The sequence below is a fragment of the Varanus komodoensis genome, unplaced genomic scaffold, assembly GCF_004798865.1.
Source record: "Varanus komodoensis strain SLA01 unplaced genomic scaffold, ASM479886v1 scaffold4, whole genome shotgun sequence".
NCBI classification, from domain to species: domain Eukaryota; kingdom Metazoa; phylum Chordata; class Lepidosauria; order Squamata; family Varanidae; genus Varanus; species Varanus komodoensis.
The window spans coordinates 16,475,785-16,498,034 of NW_025335941.1; the positions used below are offsets into that span (position 1 = coordinate 16,475,785).

Below are 22,250 nucleotides of genomic sequence, written 5' to 3' on the forward strand. Positions count from 1 at the left end.
GCCACTTGGCCCATCAGGAACTTCCGGTACGTGGAATGCCGGAACTCTTCAAACAACTCACGTGAGGGGAAGGCGTTTGAGGAGGCGCGTAGTGCCAACGCATCCTGTAAACTTACCCTTCTTTCGGCATGCGTGTATATCCGGGTTCAACTTTCATGTGAGTTATTTTTCTTCCTTCTCTTCTTGGGACAGAAGTGAGCTACCCATAGAAAACGACACAAATCTAAACTTTTAGTGTGGCTGTGATAGGGTAGCAGCATCTTGCATCTAGCCCCATGACAGTAACAAAACCTGGGACTTAACATATTTTTTCTTTTCTTTTCTTAATATGAAAAAGGGAAACGTAAGAAAGAAGCAACAAAATGGCATTCTACTGAAACAGTGTTTTTAAATATTTTCAGCATGTCTTCATGCAACGCAATGGAACACAGTAGTTGGGCTGGAAGGGGCTAAAAAGTGGAATTTAAGATTGACACTGAAGGCAATTCAAAGGGTGCTTTGTATGGTGGAATTTGGCCTGACATCCCATTCTTGACTATTAATAGACACTGTACTACACTGTAAGTCTATTGTAAACCACTCCTGAAGATACTTCATGAAAATACATTATTTCTTCATTGTTTTCTATAGATGGCTTTCATAGAAATGCCTCCAAAGCAGGGCCAGGGATCAGTATCACCAATGAGCACAACAATATTTTTTTTAAAAAACTATGGCTCCACACTTTTACTATGTCTGTGAATGGCCCTGAAATTCCAAAAGAACATGCATGTGCAATTTCGGATTTGTCCAGATTATTAATTGTCCAAACTTATTTTAGCGCACAAACTTCACTTTTGGGATAGAAGAGTGTTCCCATTCTAGGCACAGTTGGTTGCAGTTACATCTGATTTACACTGCACAAATTGTGCAGCCCAGTCTTTTTCAGATGAACATCTAGCTTAAGTGCATTCCTAAACACGTTTTTTCCTGATTTGTTTGCAAAGTTTTGTACTGAATAAGCTAGACTGTTTATGGCTGCAATTTTAGTCCCACTAACTTGGAAGTAAAACCCCTGAACTTGATAGGACATACTTATATAAGCTTACTTTGGAATAGGTCTCATTTAAGCCAACAGGCCTTACTTTCAAATAAATATCCATAGCATTGAGTTGCCAATCAAATAGACCAACTTGCTCAATGGAAGTGTCACATATGATAAAGGTCATATGTTTGAGAGCCACAAGTGGGTGTCCATGGGTGGTGGCTATGGGCAGCAAGTGGGCACTCTGCCACAAGCCACAAAATAAACTCAAAGATTCTTCCCAGCCTTGGTTTGGCCAACCGAGATAGAGGTACAAATCTGTGATTCCAAACCTTGAACATGGTAATTGACACTGAAATTAATGCCAGTATTGTGGGACCATTAAATGTAGGGATTGGCTAACCAGAAGCTTGAGACGTTATAAGTACTAACATTAGTTTCCTCCAACTTGTTAAGGAATCACAGAAATATTCAAAATGAGCAGTTTGGAAGAAGCTGAGCTACAACTTTCTGAATTAGATTTGCTTTCTAGTATGTTTCCCCATGAAGATGAATTTAAGGTGATTGACCAGTTGGCTTTGGCAGAACTGAGAGAACACGTAGAAAGATCTACTTCGGAAGTGCCATCTTCAAAAATACAGTTTATTTTGAATTTAGAATTAGAAACATCTAGTGGAAAAAAGGTAATGTACTGTTGTCCTGAAAGCATTATGTTCGATATTGATGACTAAGTTTATTTTAGTAATTTCTATTTTAATTTTTAATAATCTTTTTCTAGGTTCCACTTACTTTGTCTTGTGCTTACCCATTAAAATACCCAGCTGTTCTCCCAGAAATCACTATCAGGTACTACACATTTCAATATGGAAAGAGATGCCTTAAAAGCTGAAATGTTCTGAGTTTGTTATACAATAGCATAAAAGTCCACATCTAATGTTCCTATCTAGTATAGTGATTCTCATGTTGCCAACATTCCCTTCCTGGGCAAGGAGTTTGAGTGGGTGGTGGCCAGGCATCTCCAAGCACTCTTTACTATCTGAAGCCATTCAGTTGGGGCTCTTTTAAATACATTGTTTCTTTAGCACATCATGGATTGGATCCAGATTTAGGCTGGATCAGTTGGAGTTCTCCGCTTTCTTCCCATGAGAGCCCTCCCATTCCCTTTAAAATGCTACACAGGGAAGGAGATGACCTTGCTGAATAGAAAGAAATCAATGGGTCTGGTCCCATAGGTCTACTCCCAACCTATTGTTTTCATAAAAGAGTAAAATATAACTTGGAACAATAGTTTCCTTTTCCCACAAAAGAATTTTGATTTCTACTCTGTGCTCCAAACAATACTGTTTTTTTCTTTAGATCTCCATCGATAAATCGATTGCAGCAGGGTCAGCTGAACACAGATCTCATATCCTACTTGAAGAAACATTGTGCTGGTGAGGTTTGCATATTAAGTGCAAGAGAATGGATTAAAGATCATGCTGCTGATTATGTGACCAAGGATCTCCCATCTTCCACTGTTCAGAAATCAAACACTGAGAATTTAGAAAACATTTTCACTAGGCTCTGGATTTACAGTCATCACATTTATAATAAGCAAAAAAGAAAGAATATAGTTGACTGGTCTAAGGAACTTTCTCTGTCTGGATTCAGCATGCCTGGAAAACCAGGGATCATTTGTGTAGAAGGCCCACAGAGCATGTGTGAGGAGTTTTGGTCAAGGTTTGTTTTTCATGTTATTTCTTGTATTTAAGGCTCTTGGGGTTTTGGCTTTTAGTTGCCTAATTTCAATGTTGATAAATTCCTGAAATATTTATATGATTACAGCAGATCAGCTAATAATAGTTAGTTTGTCCAGTACTGATGGTAGATTTGCATCCAAAGAGTTCAATTTCAAAATTTTGCTCCAAATCCACCATTACTACTGGACAAACTAACTTTATCATTAATAGATAAAGCCTAAGATATATCTGGACATAATATTTACAGGACCTCTTACTTCCTTTCCCTCTAAACAAATTATGGACTTGGCCACCTTGGTATCCAGGTAGTTTCACCCTCATACTCCCTTCTGATATGCTGGGATTCTCCCTTTCCCTACAATATCAGTTTTATTATACAACCAATAACTGTAAAGCATAACGTATGGCTTTGCAGAGCCTCATACAAAGGAGTAGGAGGGTGATTTACTTAAATCGACTACCACACATAAGTAGATGCTCAGACAATCTTTTATATTTATTTATCTATTTATACTCTGTTTCCCAAAAATAAAACCTAACCGGAAAATAAGCTGTAGCATGATTTTTCAGGATGCTCGTAATATAAGTCCGACCCCAAAAATAAGCCCCAGTTAAGATCATCAGCCAGACGGACGCATTTAGTATGTCCGTTGCAATACAGTTTGGGGTTTGGAGAGTTATGACAATGTTTCAAAAGATGACATTATTTTAATAAATGTAAATTTTTGTACATGAATAAATGTAGATTGTTGTAATGAAAAAATATGACATCACCTGAAAATAAGCCCTAGTGTGTCTTTTGGAGCAAAAATTAATATAAGACCCGGTCTTATTTTGGGGGAAACACTGTACATGTATTTATAGGCCACCTATAACTGCTGAGGCCTTCCTAGGTGGCTTACAATACATGAAACGTTAACAAAATAAAACACATAAAAACCAATCAAAGCATAACAAATTCTATCTGAGTATAATCCAGGATTTTAACAAATGAAAATATGGAAACTCAGGGTTATCATTCTTCTAATGAGCCTCCACGGAACAGAAGACTATCTACAAATCCATCCCTTCCCCACGCATACGGTTTGCCAAAACACACAGGGTAGTGTGCTGTCTCACACATTTACTTTAACCATTTTAAGAATTTCTGACAAGGCTGATAACTTACAGTAGTTAATCTCAGAATAGAGATTGTAGTTCTCACCTATTAGTTCCCACCTATGAAGTCACAACTGACCTTCAGTGGAACTTAAATTACTCATAATTAATGTGTCCCATTAGTTTTAGTGGGGCATAGTTAAGAGTAACTATCTGGATTAGGGTACTGTGTTTTCTGAATTTGCAATATTCTTCTTGCATTTAGACTCAGAAGGTTATCATGGAAGCGAATTTTAATTCGTCACAGAGAAGACATTTCCACAGAAGGGTCTGTAGCTGAAATGGAGAAACAAAAGAAGTTTTTGGCTTTTGAAGAAAAAATATTTGATGCCCACGGTGCCAGAGGAAATCATATGGATTTGGGCCAATTCTATCGTTTTTTACTTGACAGTGGATGTGCAGATATGTTTCAACTCTACTTTGGAGTAGAAGGACAGTAGACAATAAAGCAGGTGTGGAAGGGATAGAAACACATGGAAAAATTAAATGAAGCTCTGTTAAACTTTGGTGCTTTCCTTAAAAAAAAATGATCATTAGATTTTAATATGTTATCTATATTAATGTTCCCGTCTATGTGTTTGTTGTTTTTAGTTTGTTGTATGATTATATTGTACTAGTATGGGATTGTTTTATAATGAAAAATTGTTAATATCAGAATATACCAGATTTATCTTGGATGCCCAGATAGCCTTGGTTTTAAAAGGATATTTGACAGTGACAATAGCATTAATGACAATGTTTAAAACTAATCAAATTAATCACTTGAGCTCATGCATTTTCATGGACTAACTCTGATCTGAAGCGCTTGTATCCTTTTATCCATTGCAGAATTACAATCTGCATCAGGTTATATTGTTAACAAAGCTCATACCTGAAATGTCTGTTCTTTTAGCCCTTGCATAGGAAAATATTATATCTGACTTTCAAAATAACCCACTCTTAGGATCTCCTCCCATTTCATACCCATATATTTTTTTCACTTCAAGGGTAGCAAGATTATACAAGTCACTCACTCATGCCAATCAGTGGATCTGCTCAATATACTATGCATCAAAAGGCACAATGCAGGCATTTATCATTTTCTCCTTAACAGATCTTTTTGTAGTAAGAAAAATGATGGAAATTGCAGTAAAATACAGTGGATTGTGAATTGAAGCCAGCATCTGGATATCCTGAAAAATTCCATGAGCAATGTAAGACAATCGCACAATAAAAGCTTCACGTGAAAGCATCTGTGGTTAGCAGAAATCAACTTAGAAAGCTGCTTCTTTGATCCCAGTGTTGCTGTTGCTGTTCAGTTGTGTCTGACTAAGCGATCCTATGGGCCAAATCTCGCCATGCCTTCTGATCCCATGCCCCCTCTTTCAGCTGAACTATGTTCTGGCCTGCATCCTCTTTGATAGAGTCTAACCACCTTGCTCTTTGGCAAACTGCTTTTCTCTTGTTGCTAAGCATTCCAAGCATATCTTTTTTCTAATGAGCTCGATCACGTAATGTGACCAAAATATGTGACTCTCAGTTTTGTTACCTTGCCATCCTGGGATTCATCTGGTTTAATATGCTCATGCACCTGCTTCTTCATGACTCCTGCTGTCCATGGAATGTGCAGGAGCCTCCGCCAACCCAGTCATGCACACCCAGCTAGTCCCAAACCCAGAGAAATGGGAAGGGTTGAGGAAAGACCTGGCAAACTACCTCTGAAAAACTTGCCAAGAAAATCCTATGGAGCAGTGCTCAAACAATTTCGATCTGAATGTATGGATTCCCAAATAAGTCAAATATATGATGAATCCTAGTCCTACTGAAAGGTTTCCAGGTTGAAAAACCCTTCTAATTGAACCTTTTTCAGTCTTCCTGCCCAGTTGGATAAAGTGCCCACATTGGTTTGCCCTCAGAGAAATCACTGTGCATTGCAAAAGAGTGAGGTTCATAATCTTTCTTGTGTACGGAGTACTGGCCAGGGCTATTGGGCCCTTTTGTTATGTATGAAAAAAAATAACCTAAAAAAATCCAAGAAGAGTATGCCAATATATGATTATTTTAAGAAATCCCAATTTATAAGGGCATCCTCAAGCCCCAGTTTGAGGTAGGAGTTTCATGGGCCTGGTACATCTTCATCCGGAAGAGCTGCTCTTAATATTTAGTGAAACTTGATTACTGTATTGTAGACCCAAATGGCTAACACTTAAAGGATGCCACTTCAAAAAACGCAGATTCTCGATGCTGTTGTACAACCAACCCCCCCCCCCCCCAGATGTGGAGGAAGGCAAGAGGCACAGCTGTAACAAGAAACTTTTCCGTGTCGGAAAACATTGTTCCTCGCCACGAGACCCCAAACAGAGCCACAGTTTTGCCCCCGAACAAAATGAATCACGGCGATGCTTCCGAGGGCGGCGTGGCGTGAACGGAACGCAGCTCCCCTCCCTCCGACTTGAGCGAGTCCTTTCCGTGCGCCGCGGAGGGACGACCGGACGGTGGAGCCCGCCTCCTTTTCCCGGCCTCCGCCGACGCCGCCACTTCTGCTTTCCAACCCGGAGGAAGTGCCTGGGCGCCCCCTCGCTTCCTGCCCTGGACCAGCCGTCTTTGGCCGGGCACTCTTCTCGCTTCCGACGTCGTCGCGGCGCTGCCATGGGAGGCAAGAACAAACAGCGAACGAAGGGCAACTTGCGGGTGAGCGAGCCAGCGCCCTTGCGGGGTTTCTTTAAAATAGCGTCGGGCGGCCCGGAAAATGCTCCTCGGAGGTCTCCTTCCCTTCTCTGACAAGCTTTTGGGCAGGAGTGGAGGGCCCTTTGCCGCACCGGGAGAAGCAGACCTTCTTGCCTTTACAACAGGGGAAGCTGGAGCACGTTCAAGCGAGCTGGGTTCGTTCTCGGCGGCTGCTAGCTGCTGTGTGCGTAGATCTTTCTGGGCTGACACGTGTCGGAACCTGTTCCCACAGCCGGCCGTCAAGTTTCATTAAAACTTACGGACGGGGTCCTTGACTCTTCTCGCCTACCCTTTTTTTGAAGTGGTGGTGGGAACCAGATCTTTGTGAACACAAATTCCCCAAAGGCGTAATCCTATGCCGGTTTGGACTAAATAAATAAATAAACAAATCCTACAATTCCCAGCGTTCTCTAGTCAGGCATGCTTGCTAGAGAATTCTGGGAGTTGTAGGACCTTTTTCCTCCCTCTGCACGTAGATAAGCTTGCGATTCCCAGTGCTCAAAAGTGAAAAAAAAATGCTAGAAGTGTTTTGGGCCTCTGGAATATTTTGGCTTAATACGAGCCTAATCATCTATAGAATCATGACTGAGTTCAAGAATCATGACTGAGTTTTTGCTATGCTGTGCTGATTTTCTTTGGCCATGGTGCTGTGGCATCCACATGGAATCTGCAGAGATTACCAACCAGTGCAGAATAATTTGCAGTTCTTGGCACCATTCTTGCACTAAAAAGAATTTGAGTTCTCACATTGTTGTAAACATATAATGGAAAGAAAGGATCTGTGCTTTTACCACACACTTCTTTCAAGATGCCCGCAGTGTGTACAGCTTATCTGTATTAAGTGTCTCTGTGTATATGCCCTGGATAGCATAGTAGATCAGAGTTTTGAACATGATCTATTTGCTTCTGTGTGTAGCCATGAAGCTTTCATCTCTTTCACAACTGGTCAAACTCCAAGTAATAATTTACAATGATCTTGTAATCCCATACTGCAGGAGGGGATTGCATATAAGAGCTCACTAACAATATAAGTGTTAGTGAAAACTGATAGATGTCAAATGTCTTGAGGTAATTTATGGTATCACAAGACTCTTTGATTTGCTGCATAGGTGTGCATGTGTCTTTGGGGATTTATCTTAAATGTAGCACTTGGGTAAGAGGAAATAAGGATTGTGAAAACAGAAAAAAGTGGATGGTAAAAACATGATGAAGCCAGAGTGTGGTTAATGATGAGAATTTTGTTATACCAGATGGTCAGTAAGATTACCGTAATTTTCGCTCGATAAGACGTGCCTGACCATAAGATGCACCTAGTTTTTAGAGGAGGAAAACAAGAAAAAAAATATTCTGAATCAAATGGGCACATAATCACAGGCACATTCCCCATCACTTCCCCATGGGCTGCACATCTGACAGACTTACTGCACACACATTTCCCCTTACTTTTGAGGGGGGAAAGTGCGTCTTACAGAGCAAAAAATATGGTAGTTCATTCCTGGAACACTGGATGTAAATGTCTACTTTGGTTAGTAACTAATTCTTAAGAAGTAGACTTGTAGTTGCTGGGCATAAAATGGACCCAAGCCGCGTTGTGAGTATAAATAAATATTAAATCTTTAAAAATAATCCTAGTTCCTCCCTCTCCCTCCCTCCCTCCCTCTCTCAAAATAGCCTTCTAGCAGTGGTAGAGCAGCAGAACTACTTGCAAAAGAGCGAGGAACTGTTCCTGGGTTCATTGGCTTTGGCACATCTTCAAGTGACCTAGGATATGTTCCTGCAGTTCAGGGAGCTGAAGAAATAGATAGCCTTGTAGATGCTGACTTTCGAATGGTGCTGAGAAAACTCTCCAAAAAAGATGTAATAACCAAATTAAAGGTAAGGCTTTTATATTGATCCGAAAGGTTCAGCATTTATTTGTACTAATGTTCAAAAGCCATTTTTCTGTTCCGAAAGGGTACTTAAAGCTTCTTTCAAAGACTATATGAAAAGAAAATTAACTTGAGAAAGAACTAGTTACGATCAGGTTTTTAGACCAATAATACTCCATTATAGGCTATTGTGCACTTTGTTAAATTTGGTTGAATAACATTGTGTCACAATTGCTGAACTTGATTCTTTTGTTTATATCTATTTCTGTGCAGAATGTGTTAACCACCTTGGATTTTAAGGAAAGAGAAAATATATTTTGTTTTTTAATTGCATTTTTATCATTGGAATGATTATGTATGTGGTATATAATAAACCACATGGGGTAGGAATGGTGAATATTTTGACACCTTCCTGAGCTTTCATTTTGTATGGTAGCAACTCTTGCAAATACTATGTTCTGAAAATAAATCTGAAATGTGTGCTGGGTTATAGGATATGGTTAGCCACAGACTCGGAACTGTGTCAGAAATTCATAAAAGCAGATGGCCTCTCTCCAAATTTCAGCCTAATCATGTGAATAGAACACAAAGTTTGCAGATCATGTTGCGATAAACAGAGATCACAAAAGGATGGCTTGAAAGTCTTTGAACACAGTCCAGAGAAATTCAGCTACCTTATGTGAACTAAAGTCAGAATAATAACCATATGAGGAAGTACATGGAAAGGATGAGAAGTTATTGATGGTGGTTTTTTAAAGGCCTTGTTAATTTTTACTCTTTTAAATTTCAGGCTATGCAGGAATTTGGTACAATGTGTAAAGAGAGAGAAACAGATATTGTTAAAGGAGTTCTACCTTATTGGCCTAGAATTTATTGTAAAATTTCTATTGTAAGTATTGATGTTCTTACGTTATGACAAAAAAAAAGAGAAAATTGTCTCAGAATTTGTTACAATAACTGTCATAGAACTCAGTGCATAATTTTATTTTAATTTGATGGGGACTTGATTTACTTTGAAGGGTGTTTAAAACTTGGAATGAATCTTTAGGACTTAGTCATATTAACAAAGCAGTATGGAAAACATAATGTTATCTGTGTACCTTAATTTTTAGATGTGAGAGATGAATGCAAATCACTTTTATTTCTTCTCAAGAGACAGTAACTGTTTTTTGTGGTAATATAAATATTATGTGTGTAAATTGCTAAATTATGGTATATTTAAAATAATTATTACAGGATCATGACCGCAGAGTTCGAGAAGCAACACAGCAAGCTTTTGAGCAGCTTATTCTGAAAGTTAAGAAACATTTGGCTCCTCATTTAAGAAGTCTTATGGGACACTGGCTGATTGCTCAGTGTGACATTTACTCTCCAGCGGCTTCAGCAGCAAAAGTGGCATTTGAAAAAGCGTTTCCACCAAGTAAACAACCTGAAGCCTTAGTGTTTTGTAAAGATGAAATTTTGAGTGTGAGTTTTCCTGTTTCATGGACTATGTTAAAGCAGGTGTTTTTTAAGGAACTAAATAAATTTTCTTTCTATTAATTATGTTGTTATTTTTATTCAGGTGCTACAAGACAATCTTTTGAAGGAAACTCCTGATACACTAAGTGACCCACAGTATGTAGTTCATTATAAATCTATACAGTTGGTCTTTGGAAAAATGCATTTAAGCTGGTACCTTGGCTCACGAACGCCTCACTTCACGACCAAATCTGTTCGCAAACACAAATTTCATAAAAATTTTGACTAAGGTTGCGAGCTCCACATTGGATGGCGACCGTGATCACAGACATCTCTCCACCCCAGGTGGGGAGATGGCCGGGATTGTGCTGGGCACTGTGGGGGGGGGGGGGAGGAGATGGCTGAGTTCGCGCTCGCCTTTCCTGCAGGAGCGCAACTGCGATCTCGGCCATCTCCCCTCCCCAGCACGTTTGCACCCATCTCCCCCCACCGAGTGCGCCCGAGTTTGTGCCCATCTCTCCCCCCAGCGCGTCCGCGTTCGCACCCGTCTGTCCCCTTGCTGAGCACGCCTGCGATCGCACCCAACTCTCCCCCACACACCAGTGTGCCGGGATGACAGGCGCATGCAGGGATGATGGGTGCAATCGTGGTCGTGCTGGGGCAGGGGGGAGATAGCTGTGCTCATGCTTGGAGTGCGGGGGAGATGGCCGCGATCTTTGTTGTTCCTTTGTCACTTTGCTTCACATTTTTCTGACCAAAAAATAGTTACAGAACGGATTAACCTTATTTACATTGAACCTTATGGGGAAATGTAACTTCGCTCATGACCAATTTGGGTCACCAATTTGGAATGGATTAAGTTTGTGAGCTAAGGTACTGTATTTTATATCAATTCATAAGAAGTATGGAAAATTAAAAACTTATTGAACTTAAAAAGTAAAGCATTTTCATGTTTAGTCATACCAAATGATAGGATGCATTCTTTGTACGTATATCCTTTGTGTGTATATGCTGGCTTGTTTGTGAACAGACTTCCTCACTTACAATTCAGCTCCCGCATCCTTCTGTTGTATGCTCAGCTTCCCAATCATTCTGCTGTTGCACTATAATCCTGTTAATATGCAGCAATTTATGTCTATGTTTCCCACAGAGAATTCCCTGTTCAAATTAGTAATATGTTTATACATTTAAAAATCTTTACAATTTATTAGAGTGTCTTCTGTCTGCTGTTTTTTTCAATTGGTACAGTCTGATTTAGTAGTTTAAGTTGCTCGTGTTAAAATATGTGCTTGGAGAATCCTTTTATAATTATTTTTAAGACAAGAAACCATTATGTCTGGAGTACATTAGAAAACAAATTGAATGGAATCTGGATGGTAATGTCCAGTGTTTCTTTGTCTTTATGCTTACAGACCTTTGTGACTGACTAATTTCTTGATGTAGAAGTACAATGTGGAATATTCAGAAAGATCTACTCTTCAGAGTAAGGTTATACGGTCTTGTTTTAACTGCGCATCTATGCAGTTTATGCATTTACTTTTTCTTTTCCAGAACTGTGCCAGAGGAAGAAAGGGAAGCCAAATATGTTCGAATTCTGACCTGTTCTTTGCTAGCTTTAAAGAAATTGCTTTGTATGTTGCCCAGCAATGAGAACAGCTTATTGGTGGAGAAGCTGAAGCCTCTACTATCTCCAAACAAATTCTGGAAATATGGAAAACATAATACGCCACAGGTAATTTACCTTTTTAGACTCAGTAGAAATTATTCCAGAGTAGGTCTTGAAAACAAAATTGCATCAACTGTGGGTATTTGGACCATGACTCTTAAAATCACCCCCCCCCCACTGCCAGTAATCACAAAACAATTTTAGCCTTTTCATATTCTGTTTCTTAGAGAGTGGTCTCTGACAGTCTGTATAATTTGGATAGAAGCAGCTCTTGAGAACTTTTAATAAAAGCATTGAACAGCTACTTAATTGCTCCGTGCTTTTCAGACTGCTGAAATATCTAAACATTTTATCAAAGTCATTTGGTAAAATATTGCATTCCAATTTGCTTTTGTTTTAGTCATGTACAAGACTAGTCATATCTTCATGCCCCAGTTCTCAAAGCATTCATCTTGAGATCTATAAACATGAATAAAGTTTGAATTATCAGAGCAATGCTGACTATTCTGTTGTCTATTTTCTTCAGTATACTGTCCTTGAATTTGCAGTCTTCAAAGCACTTACTCCAGAATACTTGTAGTAAAATCAAAGGGATAGCTTCAAATTCTGGATTGTAGTTTTCCTAAGAATATTGAGTTATGCACAGAAAACAGTAGAATGTAAGGAGTTTTCTTAGTGCTCTTGAATCATGAATTTTAATAAATCTTATTGCTCAATATAGAATAAAAATAATAGCATCACTTGGCAATATCATTCTGGTTTCAAATTTTGCTACTGTTTTCCTATTCTTTTTAAGATGAGTTTTAGCTCTGAACTAACCTTCCCCTCCTGCCTGACAAGACATTTTTAGAACTTAAAATAAATTTTCAAAGCCCCTAACCTGCAGGTTGGAGAAGAAACAAAACTTGAAGATGTTGTCACTCATTCTAATGCACCTTCCTAAAAAGACTCTTGGACTCTCAGGCTTTGTCATTAACTTTTCAAGTGGTTGCCCATTTTGAAAGAGATGAACTATTATAGCCCATTGTTACTGCTTGAGAAGATTTAACTTTCCTCCTTTTCCTCTACTGCAGGTTCGTTCAGCCTACTTTGAGCTGATTTCTGCTTTTTGTCAGCACATACCAGAGACCATGAATGCTGAAGCATCAAGGGTTTGCCCAGCAGTTCTTCTTAGCATTGATGAGAGTGATGCCATTGTATGCCCTGCACTTTGGGAAGCTGTACTTCATGTCCTTACTACCATTGAGGTAATGCAGGAAATTTACTTATTTTAAATGTTAGGCACAACCTGCTGCTGGAGACCAGTGCTTTAAGTAAGTGCAGCCATATTCATGCTACAGAATGAGAGTAGGGGGAAGTGATTAATTACTGTACTGCAGTGTTAACTTGATTAAATGGCTACAAATGAATTTTTGAAACAGAGTAAATTCAGTTTATTAAGTAAGCTACCTTATACTGAGTTAGTCCTTCAAGCCCAGTTTTGTTAACACTCACTGGCAACAGCTCTCTGGGGTTGCATACAAGAGTTTTTCCAGCCCTACCTGGAGATACTGAGGATTGAAGCTGAGGCCTCTTGCATGCAAAGCAAGTTTTCCAGCATTGGAATACACCTCCCAAGAGGAAGCATATACTTTATTAATCCTTTCTTGAAGAAAATCAAATTCAGGTTTTTCCTCAGACATCTTTACATGTAATTGCTATGGTACCTGTTAAAACAGTCTTAAGAGATTTCCTTTATCACTAATTTTGAACTTGTGGTATGTATTTTCCTGATTGAGGTAGCTAGGTGGCAGTCTTCTTTTATAATGGCCAAGGTGGATACCCCTTGAAATCTATATGATGTATCAGAGAGCTGTTTTCAAGCCAGCTAACTTTCTTTGGTTTCCTTCTGTATACCTTTTATTGTTCTCTAGGATTGTTGGAGTCATGTGAATGTAGAAAAGGGGGTCCTGCCGAAGTTATGGGCACTGCTTCGAGAAGGAGGACGAGGTCTTGCTACTATTATATATCCTAATCTCCTGCCATTTATAAGCAAGATACCACATAGTATGACAGAACCAAAGCTGGAGTTTTTAACAGTGTTTTTCACTTCCATAATTCAAGGGTATGCATCTCTAGCTTTTATTGTTCAATTCAAGAATTGACACCTCCCTCCCTCCTTCTCTTTCTCCCTCCCTCCCTCCCTCCCTCCCTCCCTCTGTGTGTGCCTGCCTGCTTGCTTGCTTGTCTGAGAGAGCAATAGATTGGAAAGGGAGAACATAACAATATTTAAACAAATTTGAAAGCTGCACATGCCAAACATGTGTTCTGGATACTGTTGTGTATATACGTATTAATACTTTTATGATGAATGTTAAATTTTGGCTTTTAACTATGTTGTTTGTTTTATTCTATTTCTATATTGTAAATTTCAGAATTCATTTTTTACTACACTCTTTCTGATACTGACTTCCTACTTGGTAGCACGTTCTGCCTATTATATTTGGACATGCAATCAATAATGTCCTTGTTCTGTTTCTTAATTTTGCATTTGCTTAGGTTGTTGACTGAAAGAACAATAGTTTGCCGTTCAGAATGTTCAGCAATCATAACAGCATTTGTAGAATGCTTTCAGTTTACAGTACTACATTATACAGGTGAAGAAGAAGAACAAATAAAGATACAGGAAATGCTTATAAATGACCAGGTATTTTATCATGGGGAGATCATAAAATATCATTGATGTTTGATCATTTTTACTAATAGTTGAAACAGGCTGAAAAGAATTATTTATGCAGAGATTTTTAAAGGGAAGAAACCAGAGCCAAAATGGCTACTTTCAGCAGTACATTTACAAAAGTGGTTGAATAACTTAATAGGATTAATCATATTAACATGTTAAGTATACAAATTAGTTCTGCATTAGATTTTTATTATTTGACTATTTCTGGAGAAAATACTCGATTTTTGAAGCAGAAGTGCTACCTAGTGCTACTTATCGCAGAAGTGCTATATTTTGTGTCTTTTTAAAGCCCCAGGACACTGCTGCTTCGGTGATACGTCTTTCTTTTGAGGTTCCTGAGGCATTTTCTTCATTTACCATGTAATTGTTGGGTTTACACTTTTGATGTCCTACTGCTACATAGCCAATTAGATTTGGCTATGTATCAATAGCAGATTGAGTTAAATGTAGCCACATGGGTATCTGTAGATGTTTGGATATGTATGCTAAGACCACTATTTCCTGTCTTGTTTTGCTGTGACCATTTCATTGCCTGCTGCTGCAATACATCAATGCCCGGGGAGCATCGACTATAGAAATTAAATAAATTGAGTGCTAGAAAAATTAAATACATAATAAGTCAAAGAGCTTTGGCCTGGTTTCTTCAGGAAAATGACATTCCCCTGCACAGTGGATCGACACTTTTGTCATGCTCCTGCAAATAAATAAGTAAATAAGTAAACATAACAAAAAGGTAGATACTGTTTCTAGGGACAAAAATAATTTACAAAAGGTATCTCAGTTTTTCTGTTCAGCACTAAAACGATTATGTTTTTCTTCTTTTTTAGTTAATTCCATTCATCGACATGGTGCTTAAAGAACCCAGGTTACAAAATGGTCCTTTTTTTTATGAGATAGCAGACATTTTAATTTTTTGGAAAACAAGAGCAGAAATGTCAAGCACTGGTGGAACAGCTCCTACTTTTGAGAGAATGTTGTTGAACTTTTGGGAAGGCCTTTCAAATATATGTGTGGGACATGTTGATGTAATAGATGCAGATGAGAAATCCTTGGCTGCTCTGTCCTCTTTGCTACAAGTCCTTCAAAACCCAGAAATCAAGATGAAGCAAAAGAAAAGAAAAGCTGTAAAAATCAGATTTGTAGAAAACAGTGAAACTGAAAGCAATAATGTAGATGAGAATTGTGTTGATATGAGAAATAGCAATGAAACTGACACTCTTATTTGTGGGATTCATGAGCAACATCATTCATCTTCACAGAATGAGCCTTTAGAAGATTTAGTATGTAAACTTGCAGAACTGAGTATTGTATATACCAGTGAACAAAGATCTGATCGGCACTTAAAGTTTCTCTCTGCTCTACTCAGCAGTTTTGCTTCTAGTAGAATCTTCCAGGTGTTGCTGGAAGATAAGAGCAGTACTCAGGAAACTGTGAAACTTCAGTGTGAGAATCCAGCTATCCAGTTTCTATATGGAAGCCTAATGGAATGGCTGAAAGAGGACTGGAGAAAAGAGACGGACTTTTTGGTTGATATTTTGTATAGCATTCTCCATTGCTGCAGCAGTGCTACAGAGAGAGAGAATATTCTCAATGACTTAACAAAGGTACAGTTTTCTTATAAGATTAGGCAACATGATCCATTGTGTGTTCCAAGGGTAATAAGCATCCTATTGAAATTGCCAGTTTTGCTAATTAATGTCTTTTGTCCTAGAGTGCAAGGAGTGAGCAGACTGAGCAGAATGGAGTCTCTTCTCCATTCCTCGCTCTGCAGAATGCCCACAAACCAGTGGCTGTGAGGTTGGTCTTACGACCTCAGAGCTGCAGATGGCACAGTTTTTTCAATGGCAGCTGTGAAGGTGGAGGGAGGATATTCCAAGGTCAGAGCCCCAGCTCTGAACTCGGGCATTGTTTCTGAAGTTTGAGCGGAAACTCCAGCTTCTCCTATTGCTGTCTAGACTCTCTAGTGGCCATAGGATCTCACCCTAAATCTATTTTATGTGCTTTAAATTTCTGGACTGTATTGTTTAATAATTTGTATTGCCAATTGTTTTATTTCTGTAATGTTGGTTATGGATTATATCCTTTAGGTATTTTTTCTAGATCAGGATGAAACATGTTGCATATTTACAATAATAAAATGGAAAAGTAATAGCATGAATAGATTTTAACTACTTTTATAAATGTAGCTAGTGCTAACCACACTGATTTATTCACTAGTTTTCATGAGAAAATAGTTCAGTCCCTTACTGAACAAAGAGAACAAGGTCTTCTGCAGCAGATTTTGTTTGCATTTACGTACATACACAAGAGAGGACAACAACAGGATGTGTGTGCATGCACATGTGTGTCTATGCAAACAAGAATAAATACAAGATTAGTTGTTCTGGGAAAAATGGTTTTCCTTGTCACATTATTGAAGAACTTTTTTTGTTCTTTCTCCAGATGGATCTGAAGTGGAATATTCTTCTTCAAATCATTCAAAAGGTACATTCAAGATTTTTGTGTGTAGTTTTATACAAAGTAGTTTTGGATCCAGAGAAGCACAACATTGATTCAACATTAAGAGGAAAAGAACTGGTCAGAGGAGTCAGACGCTTGCTTACAATGAACTGCATTTACCAGTTTGATGCCCATTGTCCTAACTTAGAGAAAACCCTTTGGAGTTCCTCACAATCCCCTTTGGTTTTGACCCTAATCAGTTTGATGTCATCAGCAAACCTGGCCACTTCACTGCTTACTCAAGATCATTTATGAATAGGTTGAAAAGCATTGGCCATTGTACAGAACCCTGCAGGATCCTGCTGTTTAAATCCCTCCATTGAGAAAAAAAATCTTTTATTCCTATTCCCTGGTTTCAGTTCTTTAACCAGTTACATATCCATAAGAGGAACCTTCTCCTGCTCCCCTTATTCCATGACAGCTAAGTTTCCTTAGGAGTCTTTGGGACTTGGTAAAAATTCACCCATTTCATAGTGTTAGCTATGATCAATTCCCACTTATAGCTGTTTATAATAACTGACTACATTTCTGGTTTTAAAGAAATAAGAAAGAAAATTCCCACTCTAAAAAAACCTTTTTAAACAAACCAATCTGCTGGTATGTTTTTATGATTTAGGCATGTTCAAGCTCTGAGAAACATTCCTTGAGTTCTACTTGGCTGAAAGGAGATGTGTTAGGTGAGAAGCTTGTAACTCTGGCTGATGATCTGTGCAGTACAAGCTTGAAAACTGCAGTAGCTTCAGAAGAATCTTTTCATTCTGAACGATGGACTCTACTAAGTTTGGTATTATCTCAGATGATTAAAAATGGTAGGTAACTTGAGCTTTTCTGAGGAATAATCTAATTCTGCAAAAGAACTAGAGACCTGGTCTGCTATGGGTGGGAAGTATGGGACAGCAGTATCAATTGATAAAAACAATCTTGCATTTATCTGTAATAATATGCCAATAAATAGGATTTTATAGGTATGGAGTACAGCTTCCCATAGATCACTAAAATGAAGGAATTCCTGATTGCTCAGGGACCAGTTGTTTTAGAATGATGACAGAATGGAGACCCGGATCATCGAATAATTTACACTGTTCTCTTTTTAATCAACAGAGTCCTTGATTGGTGAAATTTATGTTAAAAGGATTATTGATAAACTTCAAACAGCTCTCTCTAAAGCTAAAGATCTTTCAGAAGCTGGAAATACAGAACCATCGGTGTCTTTCATCTGTGACATAGCCTCTAATTTTTTCAGCTCAGTTAAAGAATGCTTGTTGATGCCATCATCAGAGGATTTGTTGTTCACCATTTTCCAGTTGTGTGCACAGAGTCAGCATATAACACATTTGTCAGGTACTGTGCAATGAATATAATTAACCTCAAGGGAGCAGAACTGTTTTGGGATAAAGGGATTGCCTCCCAAAATGAATACTAGCTGACATTTTTCTTGGTTGATAGTGGGGATTGAGATGAGCAGCATGCCTTCCCCAGCCCCTTGTCCTCACTGCTACCTCTAAGTTCAGAGTTAGCGACAGGGTGAAAGGAGGAAATTATGTCTGAAATCCTGCTGCCAGGAAACCTTGTTGCTGTCTCCAGCTCAAGATAACTGGAGATTGCAGAGCTGGAACACCATCCAGGAAATCCCCACTGTTGTTTCCAGTCTCCAGTGGTGATGTGATGTAAAGAAGCTTCTCTGGGAAGGGGTACATAGACCCCTTCCTCCAGAGTCTTCACTCTGACAGCCAACATGGAAAGACTGGGGTGCCCTCTCAGTGAGATTAGCAGGTCAACCACATGTTTAATTTTGGCCAGACCACATGTTGATTATTCAATAGAATGTATTCCCTTGCTGCTATAACTGTGTGAACCTAACTTACTTTATTTATTTGTTGGTTGGTTGGTTGGTTTTTTTTAATCCTGCCCTTCCCAGTCTCTCAAGGCAGCATAAATAATTGATTTATTCATTTGATGAAACTCTCTGTAGACTAAACACTCAGGAACATGTGCATAAAACAACATAAATCACAATAATGTAAATAAAAATTAAATATAAATATAAATAATCATTACAAGTAGAATCCATGTCAGCAGGTGAAGGTATTGGGAAGCTAGGGAATGCTGCATTTATTTGCATTCTCTATGTGGAAGATATGTGTGCAAATTTCTTAAACATAAGCTGGAAGCTGATATATAAGCAGGTGTATTTTTTTTTCTGAAATCAGTCTTGGCAATAAATAATACCACAAAAACGACACAATCGAACCCTGCAGAAAATTACATTTTGAAGCAGAATACAAATACATATTTCATCCATGTTATTCATTTCAAAAACTTTTGAAGCCTTATGTCATGGCAAAATGGACAATTGCCAGGTTAAGAATTTCACGTCTTGTGTAATTCAATTCCTAATAATTATTCTGACTTAGTATTAAAATAATCATGCTGTTTATACTAAAATCGATTCTGGACTAAGAGCAAACTAAACCCTTTTGCATAAATAATCCTGAAGGACAGGATTCTGTTCTTCATGTTTTGAACTGGCCAATGTGATTTGCCTTTGTCATATGTTCAGTAGGTGAAACAATGCTCTGTTTTTTCATTGATATAGATTTCCTTGTAAATAAGTTGAAGCATACTTGGTTATGTGGCTTAGCCTCGCTTGTGCATCAGCTTAGTAATATGCATAAAGAGAGTACCTTCCTACAGAAATCTGCATTCTGGGTGAAGAACCAGCTTCAATCTTCAGTGCTGGATGTTAAAAGGTAACTATGTACTGTACCACACAATCTGTTTGCTCAGGGTAGTGAGATTTAACATTTAACCTGTCCATCCTGGAACCAGAGTTCCATTTTCCATCCAGATTTTGCAATCTGGTTTTAAAGCTTAGTTAAGAGGTAACTTACCTGTTTTGAAAGTCATTGCTGACATATTGGTTAACCGTAGGGAGGGGTAAAAGAATTGTGCCTTAAAGACAGTGGAGAGGGAGCATATCCCTGTGATTTTCCATCATCATGATTAAAGATAGGTGACATTTGCTCAGTTAGATAAATCACCAGCCATGGTTTGTACCAAAAGTAGTTCAGAAGACAAACTTTTTTCTTCCTTTTATAGCCTGGGCTTCTTCCAAGGAGTTCAAGATAGTATACATTATTCAGCTTCCTTTTAATCTCAAAACCACTCTCTATAGAGCTTGGTGAGCTTGAGTGGGGCTTTGATCCCTGTTTTCCAAGCAAACTACTAAATCTCAGAGCCTCTCAGAATATCACACTGATTTTTTTTCTGTGTATACCAGCAAATCATGATTTAATCTGTGGTTGTTTTTTCTTTATCTGCTTTGTTCAAGAGTCCCTGACTGTTGTCTATTTAATTTTAAGTAAAAAAAAAATCTTAAATTAAAGCAAGCCAGGTTCAAACTATAGTTTAGGAAGCTACTTTGTTTCACAGCTTAGGATTCAGACTACGTACTCAGCTGTGGTTGATTATTAAAAAAGAGGGAAAGAAAGACACACCTTTTAAGCAGGGCTGTGTAGTTGGAGACATGAAGTAGGAGTTGGAAACAACTCTTGGCTCACTGAAGTCAGAGTTGGTAAAAATGTGCTGCTTCCAGCTGTGACTCCTAATAAATGTAAATTGTAATATAAATAATATGTTAAAATGTCCTGTTTCACGGATAATTCAATTAACCAATTTTTTCAAGTTATGGTTCTAAAAAGTACCCTGATGATTCACATTGGCTGTGTTGAAATGCCTGGTAGGTTCAGTGCTTTCAGTCAATATAGGAAATAAATATACTAGTTCTTTATTTCCTATATTGATATATAAATAAAGGACTCGAAGTTGAAGGTTTTATGTACTGACTCCACAGCTTCCAGGACACACTGTGCTCTCAGGGCATCTATATTATTATACAATGTGAACATAAAATTATAGGCATCCTGATGAAGGTGGCTTTTCAGTAGGACCGATGGCCTTCCTTCCTTCAGTCCTTCCTTGTGTCCAATGCAATTTATTATTTTTTATTATTATTATAACATTTCTATGCCGCCCCTTGCCAAAACCTCGGGGCGGCTTACAACATGTCTCAGTTGGAGGGGGAGGATGCCAGTGGTGCCGAGTGTAATGGCTGCTGCCAGGTGACAGAGGTGAAGGTTGCTAATGACAGTAACTTTTTAGCAGGTCACCATGTTTTGCTTTCTTTCTCTGTTCCAGCCTGATGCAATTATGTAATCTAAAATGGAAGTGAAAGCTTCCAGATTTCCCACAACTCAAGAGAAGGGAAAGGGTAGTGGATAAGCTTGTCGCTCAGTCTTGTAATAACCCAAAAGCAGCCATTGTGCATATTTATTTATTTTTTCTGTACTGCCCAATACTATCTAAGTATTAACTGCATGAATTTGAAAATGCAGGAGCCTTCAATACATTCTACTTTGATATTACTTGATTATTTGCATGTCTTATTCTCTAAAATATTGGTCTCTTCTCAGTTTTCAGGTTTTGGTCTCCATGGTCACTGACTTATTTTCTAAACTCATGGTAGCTGGTGAAGTTTCTGCCTGTATTTTGAAAGATTATATTGAATGGCTCACTCCAAACAAGCTGGAATGGGAAAAGTTACGGGAATCTCTGTCTAGTGAGGTATATAGGTTTCTATGTCATTGCACAATGCATAGTGATAGTTAGTATTTGCTCATCGAATTCATGTATTTGAGGAATTCTGTGGTAGATTACTTTAAGAAGTAAACCTAATGCAAGATTTGAATAGCGTTTTTTTTTTTTTTTTTTTGCCACTGTGGATTTAGGATTACTAGGACCAATTCATACCTTACGATGTTAGTGTTGCAACTGTGAGACTAAAGTGATTTCTATGTCTTATTCTTGGTTTAACAAGGTCTCCTAACATAATGTAATAATATACCATACAGTGAATAGCTCAAGAAGTTTTAATTGAATGAAATATGTATCTTGGCAACTGTTTCATTCATTTTTATTTCATTTCTATATCTTTCAATAGCTGAAACTCTTTTGGTGGTTCACAACAATCAAAGCCCTAAAATACAACATGATAAGATACAATATACAAACTTTAGTTTTAAACTGCATTATAAAATAAAATAATACCAAATAAAATGTAGGAGCAATGCAAAAATGTGAAATTCAGTAACAGATTCAAAATAATAGAAACTGAATTACTAAAATGCCTAGGAAATAGGAAGGTCTTTCCTTGCTGCCAAAAAGAGCACAGCATAGGTGTCGCAAATTTCTCTTAAGCAAATTTCATGTGCTAGTTTAAACTGCAGTCAGTTATTCATCTGATAATATGATATTCCTACTGTGTGAATGGTCACCCTTTGTGGGGGAGCCACGTTGAGGGAAACTTGAGGGTAAGACATCTCCAACGCTGTTGTTACTCTGTGTTCGC

The 22,250-nt window shown here is 38.3% G+C and overlaps 2 protein-coding genes across 2 annotated transcripts in view; both read left to right on the top strand.

Annotated features, from left to right (window-relative positions):
- Position 1: 1 nt before the first annotated feature.
- Positions 2–5,173, top strand: RWDD2B (RWD domain containing 2B). The gene is made up of 5 exons (XM_044442714.1): positions 2–157; positions 1,481–1,707; positions 1,803–1,870; positions 2,381–2,743; positions 4,127–5,173. Exons 2-5 carry the CDS (start codon positions 1,501–1,503, stop codon positions 4,359–4,361), a joined length of 873 nt encoding a protein of 290 aa, XP_044298649.1. The 5' UTR covers positions 2–157; positions 1,481–1,500; the 3' UTR covers positions 4,362–5,173.
- Positions 5,174–6,160: 987 nt separating this feature from the next.
- Positions 6,161–22,250, top strand: part of LTN1 (listerin E3 ubiquitin protein ligase 1) — a 35,364-nt gene continuing 19,274 nt past the window's right edge. Inside the window, exons 1-15 of the mRNA XM_044442704.1 lie at positions 6,161–6,591; positions 8,299–8,502; positions 9,286–9,384; positions 9,732–9,962; positions 10,060–10,112; positions 11,508–11,688; positions 12,696–12,869; positions 13,536–13,726; positions 14,161–14,308; positions 15,172–15,948; positions 16,787–16,828; positions 17,460–17,652; positions 17,945–18,184; positions 19,440–19,593; positions 21,316–21,466. Coding sequence (XP_044298639.1) covers positions 6,550–6,591; positions 8,299–8,502; positions 9,286–9,384; positions 9,732–9,962; positions 10,060–10,112; positions 11,508–11,688; positions 12,696–12,869; positions 13,536–13,726; positions 14,161–14,308; positions 15,172–15,948; positions 16,787–16,828; positions 17,460–17,652; positions 17,945–18,184; positions 19,440–19,593; positions 21,316–21,466 — 2,880 coding nt within the window. The 5' untranslated portion in view covers positions 6,161–6,549. The remainder of the gene's footprint in view (positions 6,592–8,298; positions 8,503–9,285; positions 9,385–9,731; positions 9,963–10,059; positions 10,113–11,507; positions 11,689–12,695; positions 12,870–13,535; positions 13,727–14,160; positions 14,309–15,171; positions 15,949–16,786; positions 16,829–17,459; positions 17,653–17,944; positions 18,185–19,439; positions 19,594–21,315; positions 21,467–22,250) is intronic.